This window comes from Tyto alba, unplaced genomic scaffold (assembly GCF_018691265.1).
Source record: "Tyto alba isolate M040663 unplaced genomic scaffold, T.alba_DEE_v4.0 Super-Scaffold_14, whole genome shotgun sequence".
In the NCBI taxonomy this organism is placed as follows: domain Eukaryota; kingdom Metazoa; phylum Chordata; class Aves; order Strigiformes; family Tytonidae; genus Tyto; species Tyto alba.
The window spans coordinates 57,454,607-57,479,082 of NW_024881276.1; the positions used below are offsets into that span (position 1 = coordinate 57,454,607).

The 24,476-nt window shown below is 37.6% G+C and overlaps 1 protein-coding gene across 5 annotated transcripts in view; it reads left to right on the forward strand.

The window, feature by feature from the left end:
* The window catches only part of STXBP5L (syntaxin binding protein 5L), a 205,905-nt gene that overhangs the window by 126,036 nt on the left and 55,393 nt on the right, over positions 1–24,476 (forward strand). For all 5 annotated transcript variants that reach the window (XM_032997513.2, XM_032997514.2, XM_032997515.2 and 2 more), the window contains exons 11-17: positions 1,590–1,662; positions 3,023–3,170; positions 4,790–4,857; positions 6,099–6,139; positions 9,372–9,589; positions 13,575–13,747; positions 22,772–22,897. In XM_032997513.2, the coding sequence (XP_032853404.1) occupies positions 1,590–1,662; positions 3,023–3,170; positions 4,790–4,857; positions 6,099–6,139; positions 9,372–9,589; positions 13,575–13,747; positions 22,772–22,897 (847 nt within the window). The remainder of the gene's footprint in view (positions 1–1,589; positions 1,663–3,022; positions 3,171–4,789; positions 4,858–6,098; positions 6,140–9,371; positions 9,590–13,574; positions 13,748–22,771; positions 22,898–24,476) is intronic.

The following is a 24,476-nucleotide window of genomic DNA, read 5'->3' on the forward strand; positions in this document are numbered from 1 at the left end:
CTGGGGACTTCCATTCTCACAGTTTTCTTCATATCAAGAAAACCACATTACTGAAAGTAACTGGGACTTGTTTGCATTCTCAATATAGGAAGCAAGTAATGAGTAGACAGTAAAGCACACATAAATCTCCAGATATAAGCTTGAAACACATGGGCTACTGTGAGGAAATATTGCCGTTAATCAAACGTATGTGCTTATATTTCTGTCATTTTCCATGAGGCTGGAAATCTACGGATTGCTAAATTATTGAAGATTAAACTATCACTTATCTGCAAAAAAGGTCTTACACTTCACCCTGATTTGAACTGTTGAAAGTGTTTTGCTGCATATTGTGGGGCTGCCAAATTCTGATGTACGTTCACAGAAAACTCCAGAAAATGAATTAAGAAAAGCTGTAAGTCAAAAAGAAACTAAGTTTAGCATTTTAAGCCCTCAAATAGAAAAGTAAAATAAATCCTGTATATGTAGCTAAATCAAATACATAATAAAAACACTTAGTAAAGATAAAGTGTATACTTGTTTCAATGTCATAACAAAATTTAATTTTCAGTTAGTTAGGGCCTTCATTTAACTGTGTCAAATACAGTGAAACTTCCCAGTACTAAGATCTTCTAGCCCTTTCCCCTGCTCTCACACTAATACTTAAAGATTTTGATTTACTCTGTTATTCATAGCCTTGTATTAAAACAGGCGACAAATAATGTGCATTTGCAGCTGGTCTGAAAATCAGTCTCAATTTCCTCAGCCTTTTGACATCAGTCATCTCAAGAGTGTACTCTGAGCTTGTACATTGCTGGAATGGTTTGCTGCAACTGAAAACAGAGTTGTCATTTCACATTTATATTTTTTAAAATAACTTATCCTGTGTAAACTAATGCACCCTATGCATCAAGGTTTATTTGTCATTTTAATTGTTTATTTTTGATAAATGAAAAAAGCATTAAATAAAAAAAACAAACAAACGAACTATACAATCTCCTAAAGAGTATACAGGAAGAAGGAGCGTGTCAGTATTTGAATTGAACACAGCAGAGTTGCAGGATTCCTTTGGAATATTCCTTTGGAATTTCCTTGGAAATGAGGACATTGTGTATCATCAAGTGGACTGGACCAGCTGTTCACAACCTGATTTTGAAGAACAATTGTACACAGGAGAAGGATTACTGCTGGACAGCAAAAATACGTTTTCTATATAATAATTGGATTCAGCAATGCAGTGATACACTCAACTTATTCATATTCTGTTTCTTTACTTTCAATATGCTGTCATGCTGGTGCGCCAATTCTATTTCTACTATGTATGTTGATCAGCAAGACTGCCCAAAAGTCATTTCTCAGTTCCTCTCTGGCCCTCATCTGACCCTAGTTTGCAGATATGTTGATCAGCAACAGTGCCCAAAAGTAATTTATCATTTCCTGTTTGGCCCTAGTTTGCAGATATGTGTAATTTGTGGATGTGTCTAGGATTTGTACCTTAAAACTTTCCTTTAGTATACTGTGAATGTTTAGAGAATGTAAATATGACTTGCTTGTTTAAAATTACTAATAGGAGAATTCCACTTCTTTTATACTTGATTCCTTACTTACAGAATTTCAAGAACCCTATGCTGTAGTTGTGCTTTTGGAAAAAGATCTCATTGTTGTTGACCTGACACAAAGCAAGTAAGTATGATGTCTTATATGAAGTTATTTGTGTATCTTAACTGCCTAGCAAATGATGATAAAAATCCAAATGTTATCATGCATTGTCATTTTACTACCCAAAATCATTTACTCTTGGTAATAATTCACTCTATATGTTTACTTCCACCTTAAGAGCTAAGATTGTTTCATCAACAGGAATTTATGATAATATTTGTTCTTAAATTTGGGAATGAATCTAAATCTGTGGTCCTTTCAGCATAGCCCTCAAACATTCACTCAACTTCAAAGTTAAGTAACATTTGGTCACATACTGGATTATGACGTGCATGTGTGTTTTGGAAAACAGATTCAACTACTACTTATATACATGCCTAACTTCACTAGACTCCACAGGGGCTACTACTTAAGTATTTACCTGAGTATCTTAATAAATAATGGCATTGATTTATAGTGGATCTACAGGGTTGTTTCATGATCTGGTTGCTGGTTTAAATGATAAATAGTTCTTTCACATCAGAATCAATGTTTATATCAAAGAAGAAGTATACATCATGTAATGTAGAATTCAATTCTTACTTATTTTCTTCTGCCTCCAACACTACATCCACATTTACACTGTAATGTACATCCACATTTACACTGGTATAACTGGGAACAGATTTTGCCCTTAATGTCTTGAAACATTTTAAGTGAATCATACTCTGATCTCACTTACTTTCAAGAATAATTGAAATCATCTCAGCAATATAAAATGGATGTAACTGAAATCAGAACCAAATTTCCACATTTTTGAATTGTGAATAGCATTGTGTAATATGCCGGAAGTGAGGCCTTCCTTCTTATCAGACCATCCAAACTGATGGAAGTGAGAAATAAACCGAGATCTAATTTATCTGTTACTGCAATTGTTCATTGTGGAATCAGTAGTCTACCAACCCAGTAAGCTAAGCTGCTTGATATAAAATTCACAGTTGTATAAGTAGTTCTTAGGTCATAGTATGTGTCATAGCCATGAACCTGAAGCATCTAGAAAATGTGTCGCCTGTATAAATAAGGTTTTGAGACATTAGGAGAAATTAGTTCCTAACCTTCATTCACCCAAGTAGTCCTATTAGCCTTAGGAACTATTCACAGGAATGGGTACTTACGTTACAAGTCAATTCTTGTCACAGCAGTGGAATTTTTGTATCTTTATTTGAGTAACTACACATTATTATTGACATTAAAAACAATGCATATGTTTGAATACATAAAGGAAAATGTACTTTATTAGTAATGCTTTTGCTCAGATTCTGTTAAACACTTTAAGATAAGAGTATGTTTTCTTCTATGGCTCAGTGTGTCACAGTGCTTCTAATAAATTGTCTTCCTTAACTAGTTTTCCAATCTTTGAAAATCCATACCCTATTGACATTCATGAGTCACCTGTTACCTGCACAGAATATTTCGCGGACTGTCCTCCAGATTTGATTCCTGTACTCTATTCTGTAGGAGCAAAACATAAAAAGCAAGGATACAGCAATAAGGTAAACAAACCCAATATTTTCTGTTTAAACAAAGTAGATGTACAACCTATGTTTTTGTAACATCTTGCCAAATTATTTTCATTTTACTTCTTTAATAATTGCTTTCATGTTGGTCCAACCAGCAACTTAGCAGCTTGCTTACAGCCTGGTATTTGTCCCTCAGAAACATCATCACTGAAGCACAACCATTAATGACCATTATATAGCACTTAATCATTAAGCTGCTAGAGTTATGCCAGGTAAAATTGAGTTAAAGGAAAACCATCAGTGTACCATTCATATTTGCATGGATAAGTTATCTCTATCAAAGAAAAAAGTTAAAACACCCTAACTGAAAGAAGTTAGTGGAAGACCTTCAGTAAAAGTTGAAGACTGACATCATGTCTGTGAGATTTTTATTAAACAGGGATATTAATAATTATTTTACTGAGCTACTGAAGTCTTAACGTAATACTTTTAGAAAGAGGAGAAGCTGCTGAAATAAAAAGAGGAAATGCAATTATATTATAAATTTCAAGCATTAATCTGCTTTATGTTTTGACTAGAACTAATCCATAGTAATGAATTATTTGGAAAACATATTGGGTAAGCACATCAGGCATCATCAGTTTTCTATTCATATTAACAGAACTGTTCTCCTTGGAGCTGCCTTGTTTTTCATGAACTGAGAAACTGGGCCGTATCTACTACTTCTGGATTTTGATTCAGCAAAGTACTTAAAAAAAATTTTTTTTTTCTCTGATTTGAATTTGACTGCTTAGCTGTCCTTACATCACACACATAGTTTCCCAAACTTTTCACCACCTGCCAGTATTCATTGCACACTCTCTTGTCCCCTTACTTTATTTGTGCACATACAAATATACGCTCTGAATGTAGGTAGTCACTCATTTGCCACCCACCCATTTCTGTACCCACAAGCATCCGCTCCATGTATCCACATAAACAGTTTGTGCTCCCAGAGTTTTTCCACCCGCTCACACTCGGCATGCATCCTCACCCACCCTGCACATATGTCTTCCTCCACGTGTTGTATCCTGTATCCATACATGTCAAGCTTTAGGCACAGACCAGCATTTTGCTCTACCAGCCTAAACCAAGGAAGAGAATGGGAGTCTTGCCACCAGTGAACAAAAGGCAGAGAAGAGATGATAATTTCCTATGTTCTGTAAAAGTTGCATTCCCTTATCTCATGTCGTGACATCATGCTCAGATATTCATTTCTGGGACTTCTTCAGTAGTCTTCATCATCAAAATAGATTCTCAGTCTATTCAGTGTCCTATAGAAACACCAAGAGTCAAGTAGTCCGAAAAGAGTAGCAGAGCTGTTTATTACTCCTTCTTCTAGTTAGTATTTTGGATGGTTGAGTGTTAGCTGTACAGAAATATTTTAAAAACAGAACTTTGAAAACATAAAAATGTTATTAACTTTAAAAAGCCTTCATTGATAACATAAAAATGTTAATAAGCTTTAAAAGACTTGAATGCTACACATTTTTGTTCCTTTTGTGAGTTGTGTTGCTTTTTGGAGGAAAATGCTGTCTACTCCTGAGTAGACATTAACCAAGCAAGATTCATCAGAATTAGTTGTAATCTCTGTACTCTCGTTGTTTGTTTAGGAGTGGCCTATCAGTGGTGGAGCATGGAACCTTGGAGCTCAGACATATCCCGAAATCATTATTACAGGGTGAGAATGAAACTGAGGATTGGTAGTGTAAAAATGTTAGTATCTACTGCTTCTGATTGTGGGTTAGCTATAGATAACAGTTGACCCTTCATAGAGTATGCATATCCTGGCCTCTTCGTTTGAGGTATGTAGTTTTTTCCCTTGTGCAGAGTCACCTCAGAAATTTCCATTTACTGTAGAAAATAGAACTTTGTACTCGGGGATGAGTTACCATTAAGAATTACCATTTGAGACCCCAGTGTTAGACAGAAAGTCTATATATTTACAAAGGTAGGGTCTTTGGAAAGGAGAATCCATTGCAAGAAAATATTTTGGTCTTGAAGGGCATAGAGAATAGCTTTAAAAAGGGGAGCAGCTGATCTTCTATAGCTGTTGTCCTTTGGCCTTCTGGGGAATTTGTATCTGGAGATAGTTTGGGAATTCATTTTAATACCCCAGCATTAATGAGGGTGTGGTGCACTGGGATGAATTTCACCTCGTGAGTGCAGAGACAGCCCGATAGCAAAAAGGCATAGAAGGGCTCAGATTGCAGTAGAAGCCCCATGAGCAATGCCTGATGGATTTTCAAGAGACCAAGCTGCAAAATAGAAGCTATTCAGCTGTGGTGCACTCTCTGTTTCCCTCTGGTCTCAGCCATGCTAATGATAGCAATATATTTGATAAATTGTTATTATCGTTGATACTTAACACCTCTTTTGAAAAATAAGTTTACGATGTGTGCAGTAGTACCAATAAGGTGATGATGGTATTATTCATATTTTAAACAGAAATGTCTCCTTTCTCCAGCTTTACTTGAGGGCTGATTTTATGTTAATAAAAAGAACACAGCTGTAAGGTATTAAGCAAAATCAAGTTATCCTCTGTCCTTTCAGAGTTCATCATACATGGCATTTTTCGAGTGCATAAGCTTGATGCTTGCCCACTGCAAAGTCAGAAGTGCTATAACTTAAACTTGCCATTAGTATGGGAATTAATTCTTGCTGTTGCGATCTTAAAATTCATTTGGGGTTTAATTCCCTGTAGGAAGTGCATTAAAAAGTGTTTTATTAATCTAGTCAAACTAATAACAAAATATTTTCTTATAGTTAGTATGTATATCATTATATGTTGTCAGTAAGGTATGGAGAGTTACCACATGAGCAAAATACAGTTTTTCTGCCTATATTTATCACTCATTGAAAATAGATGTTTTAGAATTGCATCTTGTTTTAACATGTTTAATTTTTATATTTTTTTTTAAGCCATGCAGATGGATCAGTAAAGTTTTGGGATGCTTCTGCCAGTAAGTTTCTAAAGTTCACTTTTATATAATGCTGACAAATCACACACACACATATATATAACATGATATTTAACAGTATGAGTAGTAATACCTGGGATGATATAATCAGGAATAATGAGGTGAAATTAAGCAAATTTTTATTAAATTGGGGATAAAAACGCAGCTAATGACATATGCTAGCCATAAAAGTGTGAAAGTCTTTAAGTGGAACAAAAATTCCAGATAGAACATATCAAAACCTATGAAGGATGAAGTGTTGGTAAAAAATCCCTAGGCCATAATCTTCTTGTGTGTATAAAAGAGTTGGGCTCAGTTAGATCTAATGTTCAGTTCCAGTTGTGATGTTTCTTCTGTTCTGAGTACAGTATAGTCTTTTTTACAGCTAAGTAAAATATTAAAATACAATAATGTATCTCAGCACATGTCTAATCTGGTAAGGGTGGAGAAGACCTAAATCTTTTCTTGTCCAGACTCAAGATCCAGGAAATAATTGGGAAGCATTTTCATTCATCCTAGCGGGAAAATGCTTCAGAAAATGCCTGTTCCATGTATTCTAGCTATAACTACACATATAAAAACCCAGCATTTTCCCCTACAGAAAATACATATGGTACTTGTTAGTAAAATACATTTATTAAAAATATACATATGTTTTGGTTGAAAGCTAAAATATTCTGGTTCAAATAACGTGACTGTGTGTCACAAAACTTGAAGTAGAGTTACCTTGTATTCGGTCTCTTCTGTGGTATGGGGATGTCTAGGTAGAATATCTCTTTTATGAGGTATCAGTCCCTTAAAGAAAAGAGAGTATGAAAGAAACTTCTGTGTGAAATGTTAGGCATAGAGAGATTTGATTCAACCCTCATAATGAGTCTGTAATGGTCACCAAGAACATGGATCATGTGATACTTTAGCTGCTAGTTCCACATTATGCCACAGAATACTGCTACCATTTACAAGCAAATATGGGGAATATTTACAAGATTTTAATGTCAGCTAAAACTGAGGACTTTGTCAGGTAGTTCTCTTTTTGCCTAATACCAGATATTTTCACTCATCAGGATGGACAAGAAGAAAATTAGCATCTAAAGCCTCATTTCACAAAGGAATTTTACATAGGCATGTCAGCTGAACATAACTATGAGTTGATTTTTTTATTATATAATCTGTCTATTTGAAAATGGAGGAAAAACTGATACATGCTACTTAGAGTTTGCATCTTCCAGTATTTTCAGGTTATGGTGGACAAAAAAAAAGAAAGAATCAAATGAGATCAACAAGAGTTTATCTGCAAAGACAGAAGTTTGAGAGAGCTTCAATATGAGCAAAAGTAGGATAATGACTTTTTTTCAGAGAAGTAATGTGAGGCATTAGACCTTGTCTTGTTCATATTTCATTGTGTACTTAGGCTCTTAAGAAGAATGTGCAAATACAGGCATTAAAGTTAGAATGAAACAATATAGACTCTTGCAAGACCTCAAAGCATTTAGCGTATATACTGCACAGGAACCAGTGTGCTAGTAATTTCTTCTATAATTCTGGCAGGATTGGGGAAAGGAAGAAACTTTTTATAGGGAATATAAATATAACCCACTACTCAGTATGTACATGCTCCAACAGGAATTTTTCTTAAAGGTAAAAGTTTAGATGATCATGAATATTCACAATCCATTCAACAGTAATGGTACTTCCAGTGCATCTCTGATGTCCTGGGTTTAGTCCTGCTTTTCAGGGCATGCACTGTGTTACTGGTACTGTACTTGGTACTTTTTTTTTACAAGGTTTTAATTATTACAGTTTTATTATTTTCAAGGTCTTAACTTCTTTAATAGAGTCCAAATTTCATCTGAGATTTCATAGCAAAAATATTATCCTACCGGTATTTGAAGGCACAAAATACTTGGCTTTTAGACATGTTTTAATTGTTTAATTTTGTACCTGAAAACACAGATTTGTGGGAGCCAGGGAATTGCTAAACTACTGAAGCAGTTTTCCAAATGTATCTTTGCTCAAAAGCCATTGCTATTTCTTATTTGCCCTTGTGCAGATGGTCCCTAGTAATTCCCAGAGGTACAGAGAGTAGCCTTGTGCTTGTGCCCTATGATTCTGCAATCGTTCCTGTCAGAATATACACGGACCCATGATGTCTGATTTGAAGTGCCACTCTAGATTTGCCACTGGGACTAGGGGCATTCTGAAGCCTCTTCCATGACCACAAAAGGCAGGAAGAATTATGTATTCATTACAGAAGCACTTGCTGAAATTTGTGAAAATTTGGTAGCGTTTTATATGTTAAAACTTTTAAAAATATAATAAAAGAATATGCTAAAACTTCTGGAATATCTCTGCACTGCAAAATGAAAATGTAACTTTGCAGTGTTCATCATGCAGTTACAGAACTAAAACATCCTTCTTTCATCTTTTTGTTGTTCTTGTTACACAAGCTAGCTAGACTGATCTACCACAATTACAGTAACATACGTAACAGCTTTGCCTTTATGTATATACACACCTTTGTAGGTGCTGGGACTGACTGACTTTTTCTGACCTTATGCAGTTACTAATTAATGCCACTTATAAATTATACAAGAATAGTAAAAAACAGGGAGGAGTGTCAATAAAACACAATGAGGTTAATTATAACCCCTCCTTTACCTCCAGCATTCACTGCAGTGGAGGTCGTCTTGACACAGTCTTCTGGATATTAAGGTTTTATATACAGGTATAAATACAGATATACTTATTAGTCAAGAACTCAGAACATTTTAGAACTCCTGTTTGTTTAGAAAGTCTTTGTGTTGCCCAGGCCACCATAATACTTTCCTAAAGTTTTCTCCTGAAGTGCCATACAATCTTTACATTCTAGCAAGATGCTGACCTCAGGTAAATCAAGTCTTAGTTTCACATCTCATTAGGAAAATAGCAGTGTTATCAGAACCACTCCATAACATTAAGTATAATTATGGAATCATAGTTAACAAAGACCTTTGACAACCTGTCCCAGAAAGTACTAAAAAATATTTCACAGAAAAATATCTATTTTTGAAAGCATTAAATACATATCCTACCAGTACTGTGTACTAGAATAATATTGGTATTGTATAATATCCATCATCTTCTGCTCTTAGGCCTTCATAAGATTCTTTGTTATGCCACAACTGAAAAGAAAATGGGAAGCAAGGAATTTTATAACTGATTTGCTTGATTTTTTGTATGTTTTAATATATTCCAGTTACCCTACAGATGTTGTACAAATTAAAAACATCAAAGGTCTTTGAAAAACAGAAACCAGGAGAAGGAAAAGCAACAGCTGAGATTGTGGAAGAAGATCCTTTTGCTGTTCAGATGATGTACTGGTGTCCTGAAAGCCGAATTTTCTGTGTGGCAGGAGTTTCTGCATATGTGGTTGTTTACAGGTTCAGCAAACATGAAGTAAATACGGAAATTGCAGTAAGTCCTTCAGAATTTTACTCTCTTATAAAAGAACGTAATTTCTGAATCAAATTGCCTTGCTGTGTCTGTGCTCATATACTTATATAATATCGATATCAAGCTGTATAAATATAGATTTAGGGACAATCCATTTTAAATCTTTTGAGTGAAATCTTGATCCTACTTAAGTTAGTGACAAAAATCTGAGTTTTTGGGAGCCAACTCTCTACTTTTTTGCTTTAATAGTAACATACAGCACAGATTTCAGATATAGTTTGCTTTTAAGACTTTATGATACAATAAATTTCTGTTGTACTTACCTGCTCTAAAAATACTGGCTGCTGTATGTTTTTTATCAGATAATGTACATCGTGTACATACATAATAATGCCCTTTTAAACTCAAGTGTTTAATCTCTTCAATTTATGTTCAGAGTGTTTGTACCACAAGGGGACTGAAAATGATCACTGGCTTTAACAAAATAGAGTTGATTTTTTTTCTGGCTTATGCTGATTTTTTTTCCCCCAAAATGGACACTATATGAAATGCCAGATTATTTATGGCTAAGCACTTGATATTTTCCTAAGATTTCTGTTGCTTTATCCTGTTCAAATACTCATTTTTCTGTCTTCATGTCTTAAGCACTCACCTTATTTCAGATAGAATCATACAGTTCATGTTCTTTTAACTGCACTGCAGTCACCTTGCACTTATCATTGTTGTACAGAAAGCCTGACTTTGATTTAAACCTTGCATTTTTGCACAGGAGCCACAACCACTGCTAACAGTGTGGCTGAACAGCATTTATAATGTAAAACATTCATCCTTAAGCCTAAGAAGTATAACAGGAGACTACTCTTAAGGCAAAGCCAATCTAAACATGACTGCCTCTCCTTCAGGCTTGCCATTCTCTGGTTCTAGAGAACAGTTTGCAACTCCAAACACTCTCTTGCCAGAAGGTATTTCTTTGCGTCGGCCAGTTCTCAACACTCCAGGGGCTGACCCAAAATTTCCCTTTCATTTTCAACCTTTCCCAATTACAGTTCTTTTCCTTTTCATACTATTTTAATGTACTTTAGAAAGTCTGTAGTTCTAGCCTGGCAAAAACATGTGTCATTTTTGGCCTGTAGCCATGTGCCATCTGGTAAGGAAATTCATTACCTATAGCTGTTCTGTTGTTTTCCTCTCATTTTTTTTTCCCCCAGAGGCAATTATTAAGCTAGCTGAATGTATCCTTTCAGGAAAGTTTTAAAACTGATGAACAATACATTCACATTACTGTCCAGCTCACATACAATGCTGCTAAAATTGCTACATTTCAGTATTCCTACATTGTTCCATAGCAAATGCACCTTATCTTTTATAACCTATCATTTAATTTCTTTATTTTCCTGTCTTCTGTAGCTGAATTCCATCAGAACTGGTATTTTATAAAGTGTTATAATATGTGCAATTCTACAGCTTCTCAGATTTCATCTGTAATTAAGAAGCATTTATATGAGGACTTGTTCTCTGAAGAGTTGCTTTAATATTATCTAATTTTGGTGAAAAAGTCACTGAGTTCCCCTGGGTTTTGTACATCCCTGAGATGGGCTTCATCTCTTGATTTCCATGTTTTTGCTGCAGGCATTCAAGCCTTCACTCTTAAATGGTGGGGGTTTTTTATTAAAAAGGATGAGAGTCTTTTTTGGAATATGTACCTGACTTAGGCTGTCTGGCTTTGTCTATACTGAGACTGAGCTGGTCAGTCTCAGGATTTCTTTGCCGCCTGAGGTGAGCCCAAGTTCTAGCACTTAGTGTCCTCCCTTCTCTACCAGCCAACCTGAACTCACCTTGAATTCAATCTACAAATCCAAGCATTCTCAGGACCCCATGTTGGTTTGGCTGCCTGATGTCAGTCTTACAGTCTTATTGCTGTGGTCAATGGGAAGCATGGAGACTACTCAAAGATTTTTCCATGTAGCAGGGAATTCCGCTGCTCAGTATGCCATAGAGGCATAGGCTGTGCCTGGGATTTCTTCAATAAAAGTATTGTTTGCATCTTTCCATATCACATTCTGGAGTCAAGTAGTATGCATGAGACAAATTCTGCTTCATATCCAACCTTGGAGTCATTGCCGTGCAGTTACATGAAAAGTATTTGCTGCTGTTGTTATTTTCTCATTTGAATCTACTCCATCCTGTCTAAAAAGGATCTGTAGGTATCTATTGGTCATGATCACTTTCTCAGTGATCAGTCTTTCCTCAGTGAAGCTCCTCTTCAAAGCTCTTGTGAAGAACCATAGGAAAAAAGTTTACACTAGTTTGAAAGTAGAAGGGAGAGTCAATGAGCCTAATAATGTGATCCTCCAAAAAGATCTTTACAGTGTGTCAAAATAAATTGGTACAACAGGTCTGTATCCATTCCAAGGCTCAGTCAAAGCAGGGAACCAAACATTAAAAAAATCAGTCATGTTATTAGCCTAAATTTTTCCTTCTCTCAGCAAATGGACGCTAGCTGGAATTTAACAAAATTAATTGTAGTAGAAAAAAGAAGACACGAAGAATAATATCCAAAGAAGAACTGTGTACTTCTAACATGGCAAGCAGCAGAACATACTCTTCAACAGTTACTCCAGTCCTTCATGGAGATTAAACAGCATTATAAATTGTCTCGATCAGCAGCAATTACTTCCAGGAGATCAGATTTTCCTGAACTCAATATTTCATTCATTAGTCTTTGAAGGCGAATGTTGTCCATAGGTTTCTTTAGCCGATTCAGGCAAAAAATATTCATGGATTTTGCAAGGACAAAACAAAAGTGAAATTTTGAGAAAGGACCCTTTCACTTCTGTTTGAGCAGAATCACTTGTTTCTGGAATCTTATGTGTTTTAATGCAATGGTTGAGAAATAGGAGAGCCTTCAGTACTTATCTTTATCTCCCAATTCTCATAAAACTTGGGTATTTTCTTAATCTCCATTCTGGTACAGATGTTGTCTCAGTGAGAGATGATCAGTAAGATGGAGTTTGCAATGACTGTATCTGCAATTGCTTCTGATCACTTCAAAATACCAGCACCGAAATTACTATTCATCTAGTAAACCCTTAACTCTTTGAGGGCTATACCTTGGGTTTTAGTCTTTTCAAAATGAGAATCTCTTTGGACAATTCATGAGATAGAAGAAATTGCCCAATATTTACTGTGATTCTTTGAGATTATTATTTATATAGGTTTGAGCTCCTTGTCCAGTTTCCCCTGCATTTTGGAGTCTTTCAGTTAAGGTTTCCTGAATTAGTGAAAAGAACTGAAGGGTGGTTAGGCCTGGTTGGTCTCCTTTTCCCTATCTAGAGAGTCCAGAAGGAAGGCAAAAAGTAATTGTTTTGAACTTTGCTTTCTAGAACCCACCAAACTCATGCTCAGTCTCAGGTACACAAAACTCTCTGTGCTGGTACCTCTGATTTCCTGACCCCCCCACCTGTGGACAAACAAAGTTCATTCATCAGTACTACCCACTCTGTCCGGCATCTGCACACTGGCTAAAACTTGTCTTGTAGAGACTCGGTTGTACGAGCAATAAGGAGTCAGAGTTGATGACCATTCTTACAATTAATTTGCTTAGGAAAAAGGGAACAGACAATAGGCAGAAAATTTTCATGACATTTATCCTGAATGATGCCTTCTTATGCCAAAATATTATTTATTTGGGGGTGAGTGATTAAATTCTTTTTTCATAAAAAATTCTGTAAAGGCTTTCCTTACAATATAAGGCTTGAATCAAACTCAGCACTGGAGGAATATGCTTATCTATTTCTCCATCAGCATAGGGTAGATGCATAGTTCCTATCTGATGTTACTGTTAGACTGTATAAATAACAAATGGCAGTATTGTTTGCCTGCAAATGATAATGATAAATGTGGGGGGTTATTTTTAAAAAAAGGTTTACGGATATTTATTTGAAAGTAACAGAACTTTCAGCAGCTTTCTTTATTTAATTATAACTTATCTTTTTATTTATTTAAGTCATTAGAGGTACGACTTCAGTATGAAGTAGAAGATATCATTACTCCTGAACCAGAAATAATTCCTCCATTTCCAGATGCCTCACCCCAGCTTCCTTCTTTAAAGAGTCTTTCAGGCAGTACCAACACTGTAGCATGTGAAGGAACAATGAAGGATAGTATCCCATGTCTTAGGTAAGTCTATGCCATTGTTCAAAGATATATCTTTCTGTAAAGCATTCCTACCTGTTATATTAAGAATCCATCAGCTGTCAAGAAAAAGGTTAATTGTATGTATGCAACACAAAAGGAGAAGAAACCAGAATATGGAGCAAACAAAAGAATTAATGCAAAATAATTGACAGGGAATTTTTAAAGGCTAGAAGTCATTATGGAGAAGATAAATTGTTACAGTAAAGGTTTTGCTGTAATTTTCCAGTATGACCTAGGAGTAACTCTTCGTCTCATACCCACAATTTTGAATGGAATACAAGCACTACAGAATAAATCAAGGAATTTCTGAGGAACTTTTTTTTTTTGAGTTCACAAAGAGATTTCCATAAAGCAGACATGTGCAAAGCTTTCCCTCCTTGATTAATTAGTGTAACACTAAAATCTTTATTTGTGAAGGAAGTATATGCATTTTAAGGTGTGTAAGGAATGGAAACTGTGTTCATACTCATGAAGCAATCTTTAAAATACACAATTATGAAACAGTTGCACTGTGTGGAAGCGTATATATATTTAATTTTTAGAAAGAAGCAAACTATTGTCTGCTAGAGAGCATATTGCTGCTGTTTGGAGTAAATGAATATGTTCTTACTAATAAAGCAGATACATCATGGGTTTGAATAGTTTCAAAACAGAATTCTGTACAAAACTCCATAAACTGTAATTTTCCAGCAATTATAGTACATTGCTGACAGAAATTGCTCTCATTTTAGTGAATTCATTATTATTTCACTCTAATTGTTATTAAATATTTTAAATGCCTGAATTATTTCAAAAGCAGTTTAAATGAACACTGCCTGATTTTGCAGATACTTTGAGCTGTTAAGCTCCTGAAAATAGCATTAGCATTTAAAAGCAATATTGTGACATTGTTTTTATAAAATTAACAGTAATTTTTGGCATCCTGTTCATTTGTCCACCTCATTCAGTCAGGCAGTTGAACCTCAAACCTCTGTTTAATCATTAATGTAAACCATGAAAGTCAATAGAAGAGGCAGAGAGAAATTATTAAAAAAATCTCAATGTGAAATCTATTCGTGACATTGAAACCAGCAAGAATGCAATCGATTATTTCAGTGGCTAAGATTTTCCCTTAAGGTATTCTTATTTGATTTGGTCTGGGGAGGTGAGGAGCTGTTGATCTTGGAGGCAGAAAAGCTGTAATGAACCAGTAGAGATTCTGCTGGTTAGTTTTTAGAAGTCTGATTAACTCCATATAGTCTCACATTAAGGTGGCCAACTGATTTTTGTCCCATTTTACACAAAGTAAATGTAAGCTTACTTTGACAGATAAGTGATTTTTCAAAGTCAAAGTCATTATACCACTAGAACTGCTGGCATACTTCCTCTTACATTTATATAAAAGTATACTGTGCACACTGTCATCCTTTTCAATAGGGAAAGGCATATAAATATCTACCCTTTTCCCCCAAATCCTAACTGGGTCAACATTCCTTGGCTGTGAAAAAACTTCTGTTCTAAGCAGAATTATGATGATAAAATGAAAGTATTGCTGGAAACACAGAAACCCCAGTAGAGACTTGGATGATGCTGTTGACTTTATATGCAAGTCATTAAGGTGGGCAGCAGTACAGAATCTAAGATACAGTGATAGTAACATAAAGCTGCAGCCACCTACACATGGAAGGTGAGTGAGTGCAAAACTTGAACTATATTGATAATCCACATAAAATTTTATATACATACTCACTTTTAATCTTGGCTCCATTGTATTTATTTTCATGTCTGCTTCTCAACCTTGTTACAGCAAATGGGTGGCAATCCACACTACATAATTTCTGCTAGTGAGAAGTCAGAATGACTGAATGTGTTTGTGTCTGTGAATAGGTACTAGAAAGGAAGTGATTGAAGGGGCTGAAGTAATGAAAATGTGGCATTTTTTCCGAAATCAAAATTACATGTTACCAAGAGAGGCAAGCAGCAGTGTGGAATAAATATTGTTCTTGCTTATTTAAGAAGATTTTATAATTAAATATACAGCTATAATAACATAAGAAACTGATGTATTTGTGATTAGGCAGATAAATATTTTTGATGTAAATACCATCACCAAAAAGCTGTACCCAGGATATAAGTCTTTGTTCCCAGACTTTTAGTATCATCCCAAAATGAGATCAATCAAAGGTTTTGACAGTAGCTCCAAGTAGCTCCAAAATTATAAAGAACTGTGATTATCTCATGAAGAAAACTAAAAACCAAAACTTTGCAACAATCCAATTCAGTGTAGCATAACAAGAACACGTCTAGGAAATCACTGAAATATCTTCATTCATTCTGGGCATACTCCTGCAGTCCGTTTAGGCTTATAGTATAAACACTTCCAAAAAAGCAGTACAAAACAAGGTGAAGAAGAAATATCAACATTAATGTTCAAGCAAGATGGTTAGTGAAACCAGGGAAATAGCCCAAACGTCCTTAAAGAGGAAAGTGTCACCGAAACATGGAAATGACAAACTGAATCATGAAAGCTGAAACTGTTTTTCTCCAGTCTGGCAGTCTTTCGCAAACTACCACTTATTCTATGCTTGGAGAAGAATCCCTGTGAAATAACATCCATCCTACCAAAGAAGATCCTCAAATTTTCAGTGAAAAATAGAGAAAGAAAGGTGTTTGCTTTTTTTGTTCAGGTAACAACAATCTGAAAGAAAACTTAAAAGGCACTTCAAGTTCTCTAATTTTTTCAGCATGTTGTTAAAAACACATTGAAAAAAAAAATATCAGAAAAAACCCTTATTTTAGAAGATCAGAATTAATTCTGCAGCCATTGTAAGTCTCATGGTAATTTGTGTAGAAGAAGAGAAGGATAAACGCATTGCCTCAGCTGATATTTGTTGGAACTCACCATAGCAGCATGACTCGTATTCCCTCACATCATCAGTTATCCATTAGAAAAAATGGATGGAAAATATGTTTGTTTAGCTGAAAAGGAATTAGACTTAAGTCTTACTTCTTGGATCTCATTTACCTGTTTTATATTTTTTAAGGGCAGGAGCAGAAAACAGAAAATGGGGTGCAAGATGGAAACACCACCACTAGTATGCCTCTTAAAGGCTTATTCACAGACATAAGAAGTGGAAGGGCCCCATCACAAAGACACTCTGGAGGACTGTTTGTATAAAATATTCCGTTTCTATTTGCTGTGAAGTTTGTTTGCAAAGAATACATCTTCACTGTATACGACTATTACTTGTAGTTTCAGTTTTCCCTGGTCTCAAAAGGCCCCTCTCCCTTAGCAGCTTGAGTTCACAGATGTTCGTCCCTTTGTTCTCGCCACAAATACTTCTGGGTAATGAAGGGCTTCATTAAGCTTATGGATAGTGCCACTTCAGAAATGCTTATGGATAATGTATCTTATGAACAAAGGAAAGGGCAAAGCTTTAGGGCCAGCAAAACAGGTAAGAAGGCACAAAAATTTGAGCAGAGGTTTGCTGTTAATAGCAAACAATACAAATCCATTGCCGACTGTGGTCGGCTGACCTTGGCCGGCTGCCAGCTGCCCACCCAGCCAGGAAGGAGGAAGAGGAGGATGGGAAAAAGCATCCCACATGCTGAACTGCGTTGCCATCTCTTTCCTATGGCAAGCTCAGAGCCAAGTGGCTGATTACTGCTCCAGATAAATGGATATGTAAGGTCTGAACAGTACGACAGGCAAAAGAAATAGAATAATGTGCCAAGCCACTGTTAAAGGAAATGCATTTAGGAAGATAGATGAGGAATGCCTTTCTCATTAAATACAAAATAAGGGAAAGGTTTGGCAAGGATAGTGAACTTTCTGCAATTAAAATATAAGCAGCGCTGCATGAACTGTATTACTGAAATGGTTAAACAATTAAAGACAAGGTGTGAATGTATTTTGGAAAGGCAGTATGTCAAAGATGTTGTATCAGGTGCAGGTGCCGGTGCCCAGGCAGCGGGGGCTGTAGGGCAGGCTCTGTGAGGAGAGGCCAGAGCTGCCCTGTGCTGGACACAGACAGTTCCAGCCAGCTCCGACTGACCCACTGCAGAGCATGGCTGGGCCCCTCAGCCATGAGGGTGACGCCGCTGGGAAAGCAAATTTAAGGAAGGGCAGAATAGGCTGCTCAGGAGCTGTGAGAGAGAGAGGCAAGAAAAAAAGAAACAGTCCTGCAGACACCAAGGTGAGAGAAGGAGGAGGGGGAGGAGGTGCTCCAGGCACCGGAGCAGCCTGTGGAGGAGACCATGGTGATGCAGGTTGTCCCCACGGAGAGCCCACATTGGAGAAGGCTCCTGGCAAGAGCTGAAACCCATGGAGAGGAGCCTACTCAGGAGCAGATTTGCTGGGAAGAACTGTGGCCTGTGAGGGACCCGCACTGGAGCAGCCTGTTCCCGAAGGACTGTACCTCTCGGGAGGGACCCCACAGTGGAGCAGGGGAAACGTGTGAAGAATGAGTGGCAGACACGGAGTGTTATGAACTGACCACAACCACCATTTCCCATCCCTGCTGTGCTGCTTGGGGTGGGGAAGGAGGTAGGGGAGTCGGAAGTGAAGTTGAGCCTGGAAAGAAGGGAGGGGTGGGGAGAGGGTATTTTTAGTTTTTTCTTTTCAAATAATTTTTCACTTTTCTACTCTCTTTTTAATTGGCAATAGATTAAATTAATTTTCCCCATGTTTTGCCCATTGACAGTAATTGGTATGTGATCACCTTGTCCTATTTCAACTCATGAGTATTTCATCTTATGTTCTTCCCCTGTCCTATTGATGAGAAAGAGTGAGACAGCCACTGGGTGAACATCTGGCAGCCAGCCGAGGTTAACCCACTCAGATATTACGGTCTTATTAAGAAATAGTCCTTATGCTTTAAAAACTTTTCAAAAAAAGTATCTTCAAGTGCTTCTACTGCTAACACTGAGCTGGAGATTTTCTCTCTTTGTGTCATAAGGTACATCCATGTCCAGTCTTTTCTCATGCTCTATATCAGACCATAAAAGTGGGAGTATTGCACAGTCCTCTGCTCTTCTTAACTTCTGTCAAGATTAGAACACTGTTTGTTTTGTACATTGTCCATTGTGCTACAGGAGTTAGCTTGTTCAGCGCTTTTGCCCTGGTGGCATTCTATGGTTATGTTTTACTTAATTTTACTTCAGTTTTCTGCATCTATGTTCAATTTTCCAAGATTGCTGGTAGCCCTATTTGCCACCAAGGCCTCCATCTCAACAGATGTGGTCAGTGTAACTACAAAATCCTGAGCGCCCTGGTTATTGAATGAGAAGTTTGAGTATCCTTTCCTGAAAGATGTGCTTACTTATTTGCTTCTGAATAGAAATTAGTTGGGTTTTATCCAATCTGATCCATCATCTTTTAATGTGTATGGGCCAAGGCCACTTGGAAAGCTTGCTGTGTCATGTCATAGTCACATTCAGGAGATAGTCTGCATCATCAGAGTCATCAACGATCTCTAAAATCCAGTACATAGGATAATACTGCTTAAGTTATTTATGGTGGAGATAAACATATAGAGAAGTGCTTACACCAGAAAGAAATATGGGCCAAAAATTGTAGTTCTTCAGAATGTGTTGTCCGTGTCTATATAAACTAGCTACTCCCCTTCCTCTCCTGATTTTTAGTCTTTGGGTACTATTTTTCACAGGGATGGAGGATTATATGTGATAGACTATTATGACTGTGTGCAGAGGGGTGCAATATAAGCAGTCTCACCATTTACAGCTACAGTGCACTGGCCAGTAGTCTTTACATATAAATTACTACCTACACTGTGAATGTGCTAATGAATAACATGAATGCCTCAAAATATTGCTATTATTGCATAGTATCTTTTTTCAGTGTATCAATCATGTTAAGTTCTACCAGTCAAGAACACCCATAAAGCAGTCACACAATCCCACTTAATATGTACACTTTGACTGCCTGCTTTGCAGGTCACTGAACTTTCCATAACAGAGTATGAAGAGATGTTAATAACTGCATAAGATTTTATGTAGGAAGCAGTCATTCATTAAGACCAGATTACATATTAGGTGATTATACTCCTAAGAAGAAAACAGGACTTGTTTGCACTAAATGGACAAATTATGATAACTTCCTTCTCCAAGTGGTAGAGGAGCCAACGAGGAGAGGTGCTATGCTGGACCTTGTTCTCACCAGCAAGGAGGGGCTGGTGGGGGGTGTGAAGCTCAAGGTCAGCCTTGGCTGCAGTGACCATGGTGGAGTTCAAGATCTTTAGGGCAGCGAGGAAGGAGCGCAGCCAGCTCTCTACCCTGGACTTCAGGAGAGCAGACTTTGGCCTCTTCAGAGATCTGCTTGGCAGTGTAGCATGGGATGAAGACCTGGATGGAAAAGGGGCCCAAGAAAGCTGGTTGTTATTCAAAGATCACCTCTTCAAAGCTCAGGAGCAATGCATCCAAACAAAGAGGAAGTCAGGTAAGTACGCCAGGAGGCCTGCATGGATGAACAAGGAGCTCCTGGACAAGCTCAAACACAAAAAAGGAAGTCTAAGGGAGGTGGAAGCAAGGACTAGTAGCCTAGGAAGAATATGGAGAAACTGTCTGAGTAGCCAGGGACCAAGTTAGGGAGGCCAAAGCCCTGATAGAATTAAATCTGGCCAGGGACATCAAGGACAATAAGAAAAGCTTCTACAGGTACATCAGTGATAAAAGGAAGACTAGAAAATGTGTAGGTCTTCTCTGGAAGGAAACAGAAAACTTGGTCACCTGGGATATGGAGAAAGCTGAGGTATTCAATGATTTTTTTGCCTCAGTCTTCACTAGAAAGGGCTCCAGCCACACTAAGACATAGAAGGCAAAGGCAGGGACTGGGAGAATGAAGAACCACCCACTGTAGGAGAAGATCAGGTTTGAGACCATCTAAGGAACCTGAAGGTGCACAAGTTCATGGGACCTGATGAGATGCATCTGCAGATCCTGAGGGAACTGGCAGATGAAGTGGCCAAGCCAGTATCTGTCATATTTGAAAAGTCGTGGCAGTCTGGTAAAGTTCCTGCTGCCTGGAAAAGGAGATACTTAATCCCCATTTTTAAAAGGCAAAAAAAAGAATACCCAGTGAACTACAAGCCAGTCAGTCTCACCCTCTGTGCCCAGCAAGATCATGGAGTGGATCCTCCTGGAAACTATGGTAGGGCACATGGAAAATAAGGAGGTGATTGGTGACAGCCAACATGGCTTCACTAGGGGCAAGTCATGCCTGATGAATTTGGTGGCCTTCTACGATGGGTTTACAGAGTTGGTGGATAAGGGACAAGCAACTGACTTCACTTACTTGAACTTGTGCAAAGAATTTGACACCGTCCCACACAATATCCTTGTCTCTAAATTGGCAAGACATGGATTTGATGAATGGACCACTACGTGGATAAGGAATGGTCTGGATGGTCGCACTCAAAAAGTTGTAGTCAGTGGCTCGATATCCAAGTGGAGACCAGTGACAAGTGGCATTCCTCAGGGATTGGTATCGGGACCAGTGCTGTTTAACATCTTAGTTGGTGACATGGACAGTGGGATCGAGTGCACCCTCAGCAAGTTCACCGATGACACCCAGCTGTGTGGTGCAGTCAACACACTGGAGGGCAGGGATGGCATCCAGAGGGGCCTTGACAGGCTGGAGAGGGGGGCCTGTGCAAACCTCATGAGGTTCAACAGGGCCAAGTGCAAGGTCCTGCACATGGATCGGGGCAATCCCCAGCACAAATACAGACTGGGCAATGAGTGGATTGAGAGCAGCCCTGCGGAGAAGGACGTGGGAGTAGTAGTGGGTGGAAAACTGACTATGAGCCAGCAATGTGCACTTGCATCCCAGAAAACCAACTGAACCCTGGGCTACATCAAGAGCAGTGTGGCCAGCAGGTCGAGGGGGGTGATTCACCCCCTCTACTCCACTCTCGTGAGACCCCACCTGCAGTGCTGGGTCCAGCTCTTGGGCCCCCAACATAATAAGGACACAAACCAGCTCGAGCGGGTCCAGAGGAGGCCACGAAGATAATCAGGGGTCTGGAACACTGCCCTGTCCATCCTGGAGAAGAGGAGGCTCCGGGGAGACCTTCTAGTAGCCTTCCAGTACTTAAAGGGGGCTACAGGAAGGATGGGGAGGGACTCTTTATCAGGGAGTGCAGTGATAGGACAAGGGCTAATGATTTTAAACTGAAAGAAGTTAGATTTCGATCAGATATAGGAAGAAATTCTTTACTGTGCGGGTGGTGAGACACTGGAACAGGTTGCCCAGAGAAGTGGTGGCTGCCCCCTCCCTGGAAGGGTTCAAGGCCAGGTTGGATGGGGCTTTGCACAAACCTCATCTAGTGGAAGGTGTCCCTGCCCATGGCAGGAAAGGTTGGAACTAGATGATCTTTAAGGTCCCTTCCAACCCAAACCATTCTATGATTCTATGAAATAGAATTGTCAAGTCCATAAGTTTTGAATATGCAATGGTGAGGACCACTACAGAACGTTTCATCTTCTCATCTTTGCATGATCTTAGCCTCTTCGCATTTTCTGTCGTGCTTTATTTCAGAGCAAGAAAGTTCCAAAAATAGCAAAATGTCCTGTTGCAAAGTTTCATAGGAAAGTATTTTAGCTTTTCCATTCAAGTTGATTATTCATGATGATTTTTTTAAGTGTGCATTATCTAGCATAAGAAAATATTCTGAAAAAGAAAAATCAAAGCAAAATGATTAAGTAAAAATTATTTTTATTGACCCCACCCACCTGCATCTTCTCCAGACTTTCTCCTGTAGGAGTTGAAGTTTTCAGATTTGTTTCTACAACAGAAATGAAAGTAAAAACCTGGAATTCCTCCAAAATATCCCTGTCCTGACTGGAAAATATCCCTGCCTAATATATGCACAGTATGCTGCAAGTGCTGGTACTACTCCGGGCTTACTAAGGGCTTGTGCTTCACTAGTGTTTTCTCAAGAAAAGCAGTTGTTATTCATGGCCCAGTCTGTTTGTTTGTTTGTTCTTATTTTTACCTCCTCTTCTTAGTGTTAAGACTCGACCTGTGCGAATGCCTCCTGGATACCAAGCAGATCTTGTTATTCAGCTGGTGTGGGTGGATGGTGAGCCTCCACAACAGATCACCAGTCTTGCTGTAAACTCTGCTTATGGACTGTAAGTAACTCAGAATTAAAGTTGTATTGATCTATTGTTTATCGCACTAAATCATGTATTTTCTAATTATACCTTGAAGTTTCCTGCAGACAATTAAAGTCAGAGTAAAAATAATGAAAAGGAGCTATAACACAGATTCTTGGGGAAAAATTATTTGAGCTCACATAAAGATTGTAATATGAGATGTTAAACAGCCATTCTTGCCAGTATTTTTACTATTCCTGTTTAAAAAATTGAATCTTTTCACATTATTCTGTCCATCCTTTCAAATAAAATCTAATAACCCTTCAAATCTCTAATTTTTTTAAGTTATTTTAAAAGGATCACCAAGGTGAAATACATTTCATAGAAAATGGTGATGTGATTAAGTGTTAAATGTCATTTATTATGACATAATATCTTAGTTGGAAATTGTCTTCTAAGAGCAGCATTTTTATGTGTGTGCTAATCTCTGTTTGCAAGAGAGCCAGTAACCTGAAATTGAAAACTGAATAAGAATGTTCAAATGCTAATTTTGTATGGAAATGCAAGTATGCATATCTCTCTATTTTTTTTCCTCAGGTTCAATTTATTTGCCAGTTTTTAATGTTTTCTTTCACTGAGAGTCACCCAGATACATTAAGATGGTTTTCCCTGTAGAAGGTGTTACTCCAATAAAATTTATAGGCTGTAATGGGTGTTAGGTGTCTGACTCCTACTGATTTTCAGTAAGTCACTTGACTCTCTTCAGGGACTTTGGAAATTTTAGGTAGAGCCTTTACATTTGTGCAAAAATGTTGTCATCTGGGGGCTGTTTTGTCAAGTCTTTGGCCTGAATTTCCAGATAGTTTCCTATTCATAAACTCTAGAAATTTCTTTCGGTTTACCATACCTAGATGCATTTGTCACTTGTGCAAATTGTTGGATTTTACCTAATTTGCTCCCTTGCAGGTTTCAGTTATCTGATGTCAGGAATAATCACATCATTCTCTCATTTGTTAACATGTACTCATTTGTACATGAGTGTTTCAGAAATAAATGCATGTATCAGTAAAATAGTCCAATAATCTAAAATTAACTTTCCTACAAAAGCTACTCAAGAAAGGCCTATTTCTTTAAATTTCTTCTGCAAACTCTCTTCTCTCTCCCTCTCTCTTGTCTCTCTCAACATTTCCTGTGGGCCTATGACAAAGTACAATCCTATCTTTCATCAGAATTTTTGCTTAATACTTTAGTTTTCTCCAGTTATCTAGCTTCACAATGTAGAAAAACTGTGCCATTTCAGCATGAAGCTTGAGAATATGTCATTTTTGCCATGCGCATTGTAGGGTTATTTGAGTCATCTTTTGCTTAGTTTTTTTTCCTATCACAATGAGTTTAACTAGGTAGTAAGTGTGTTCTGGAGTGTCTACTTCCAGTATTCTTTTAATTACTTTGATTTCTGTACCTATATTATAAATAATAGGAACTTAGGGTCCCTGGTGTTACTGCAGCCATGAAACAGGACTAAAGTGAGATATAAAGAAAACTTTATCCCCAGCAAAGATAAAAGACTTCGGACAATGTGAAATTTTACTTAATGTATTTTGTTTACTTTTAG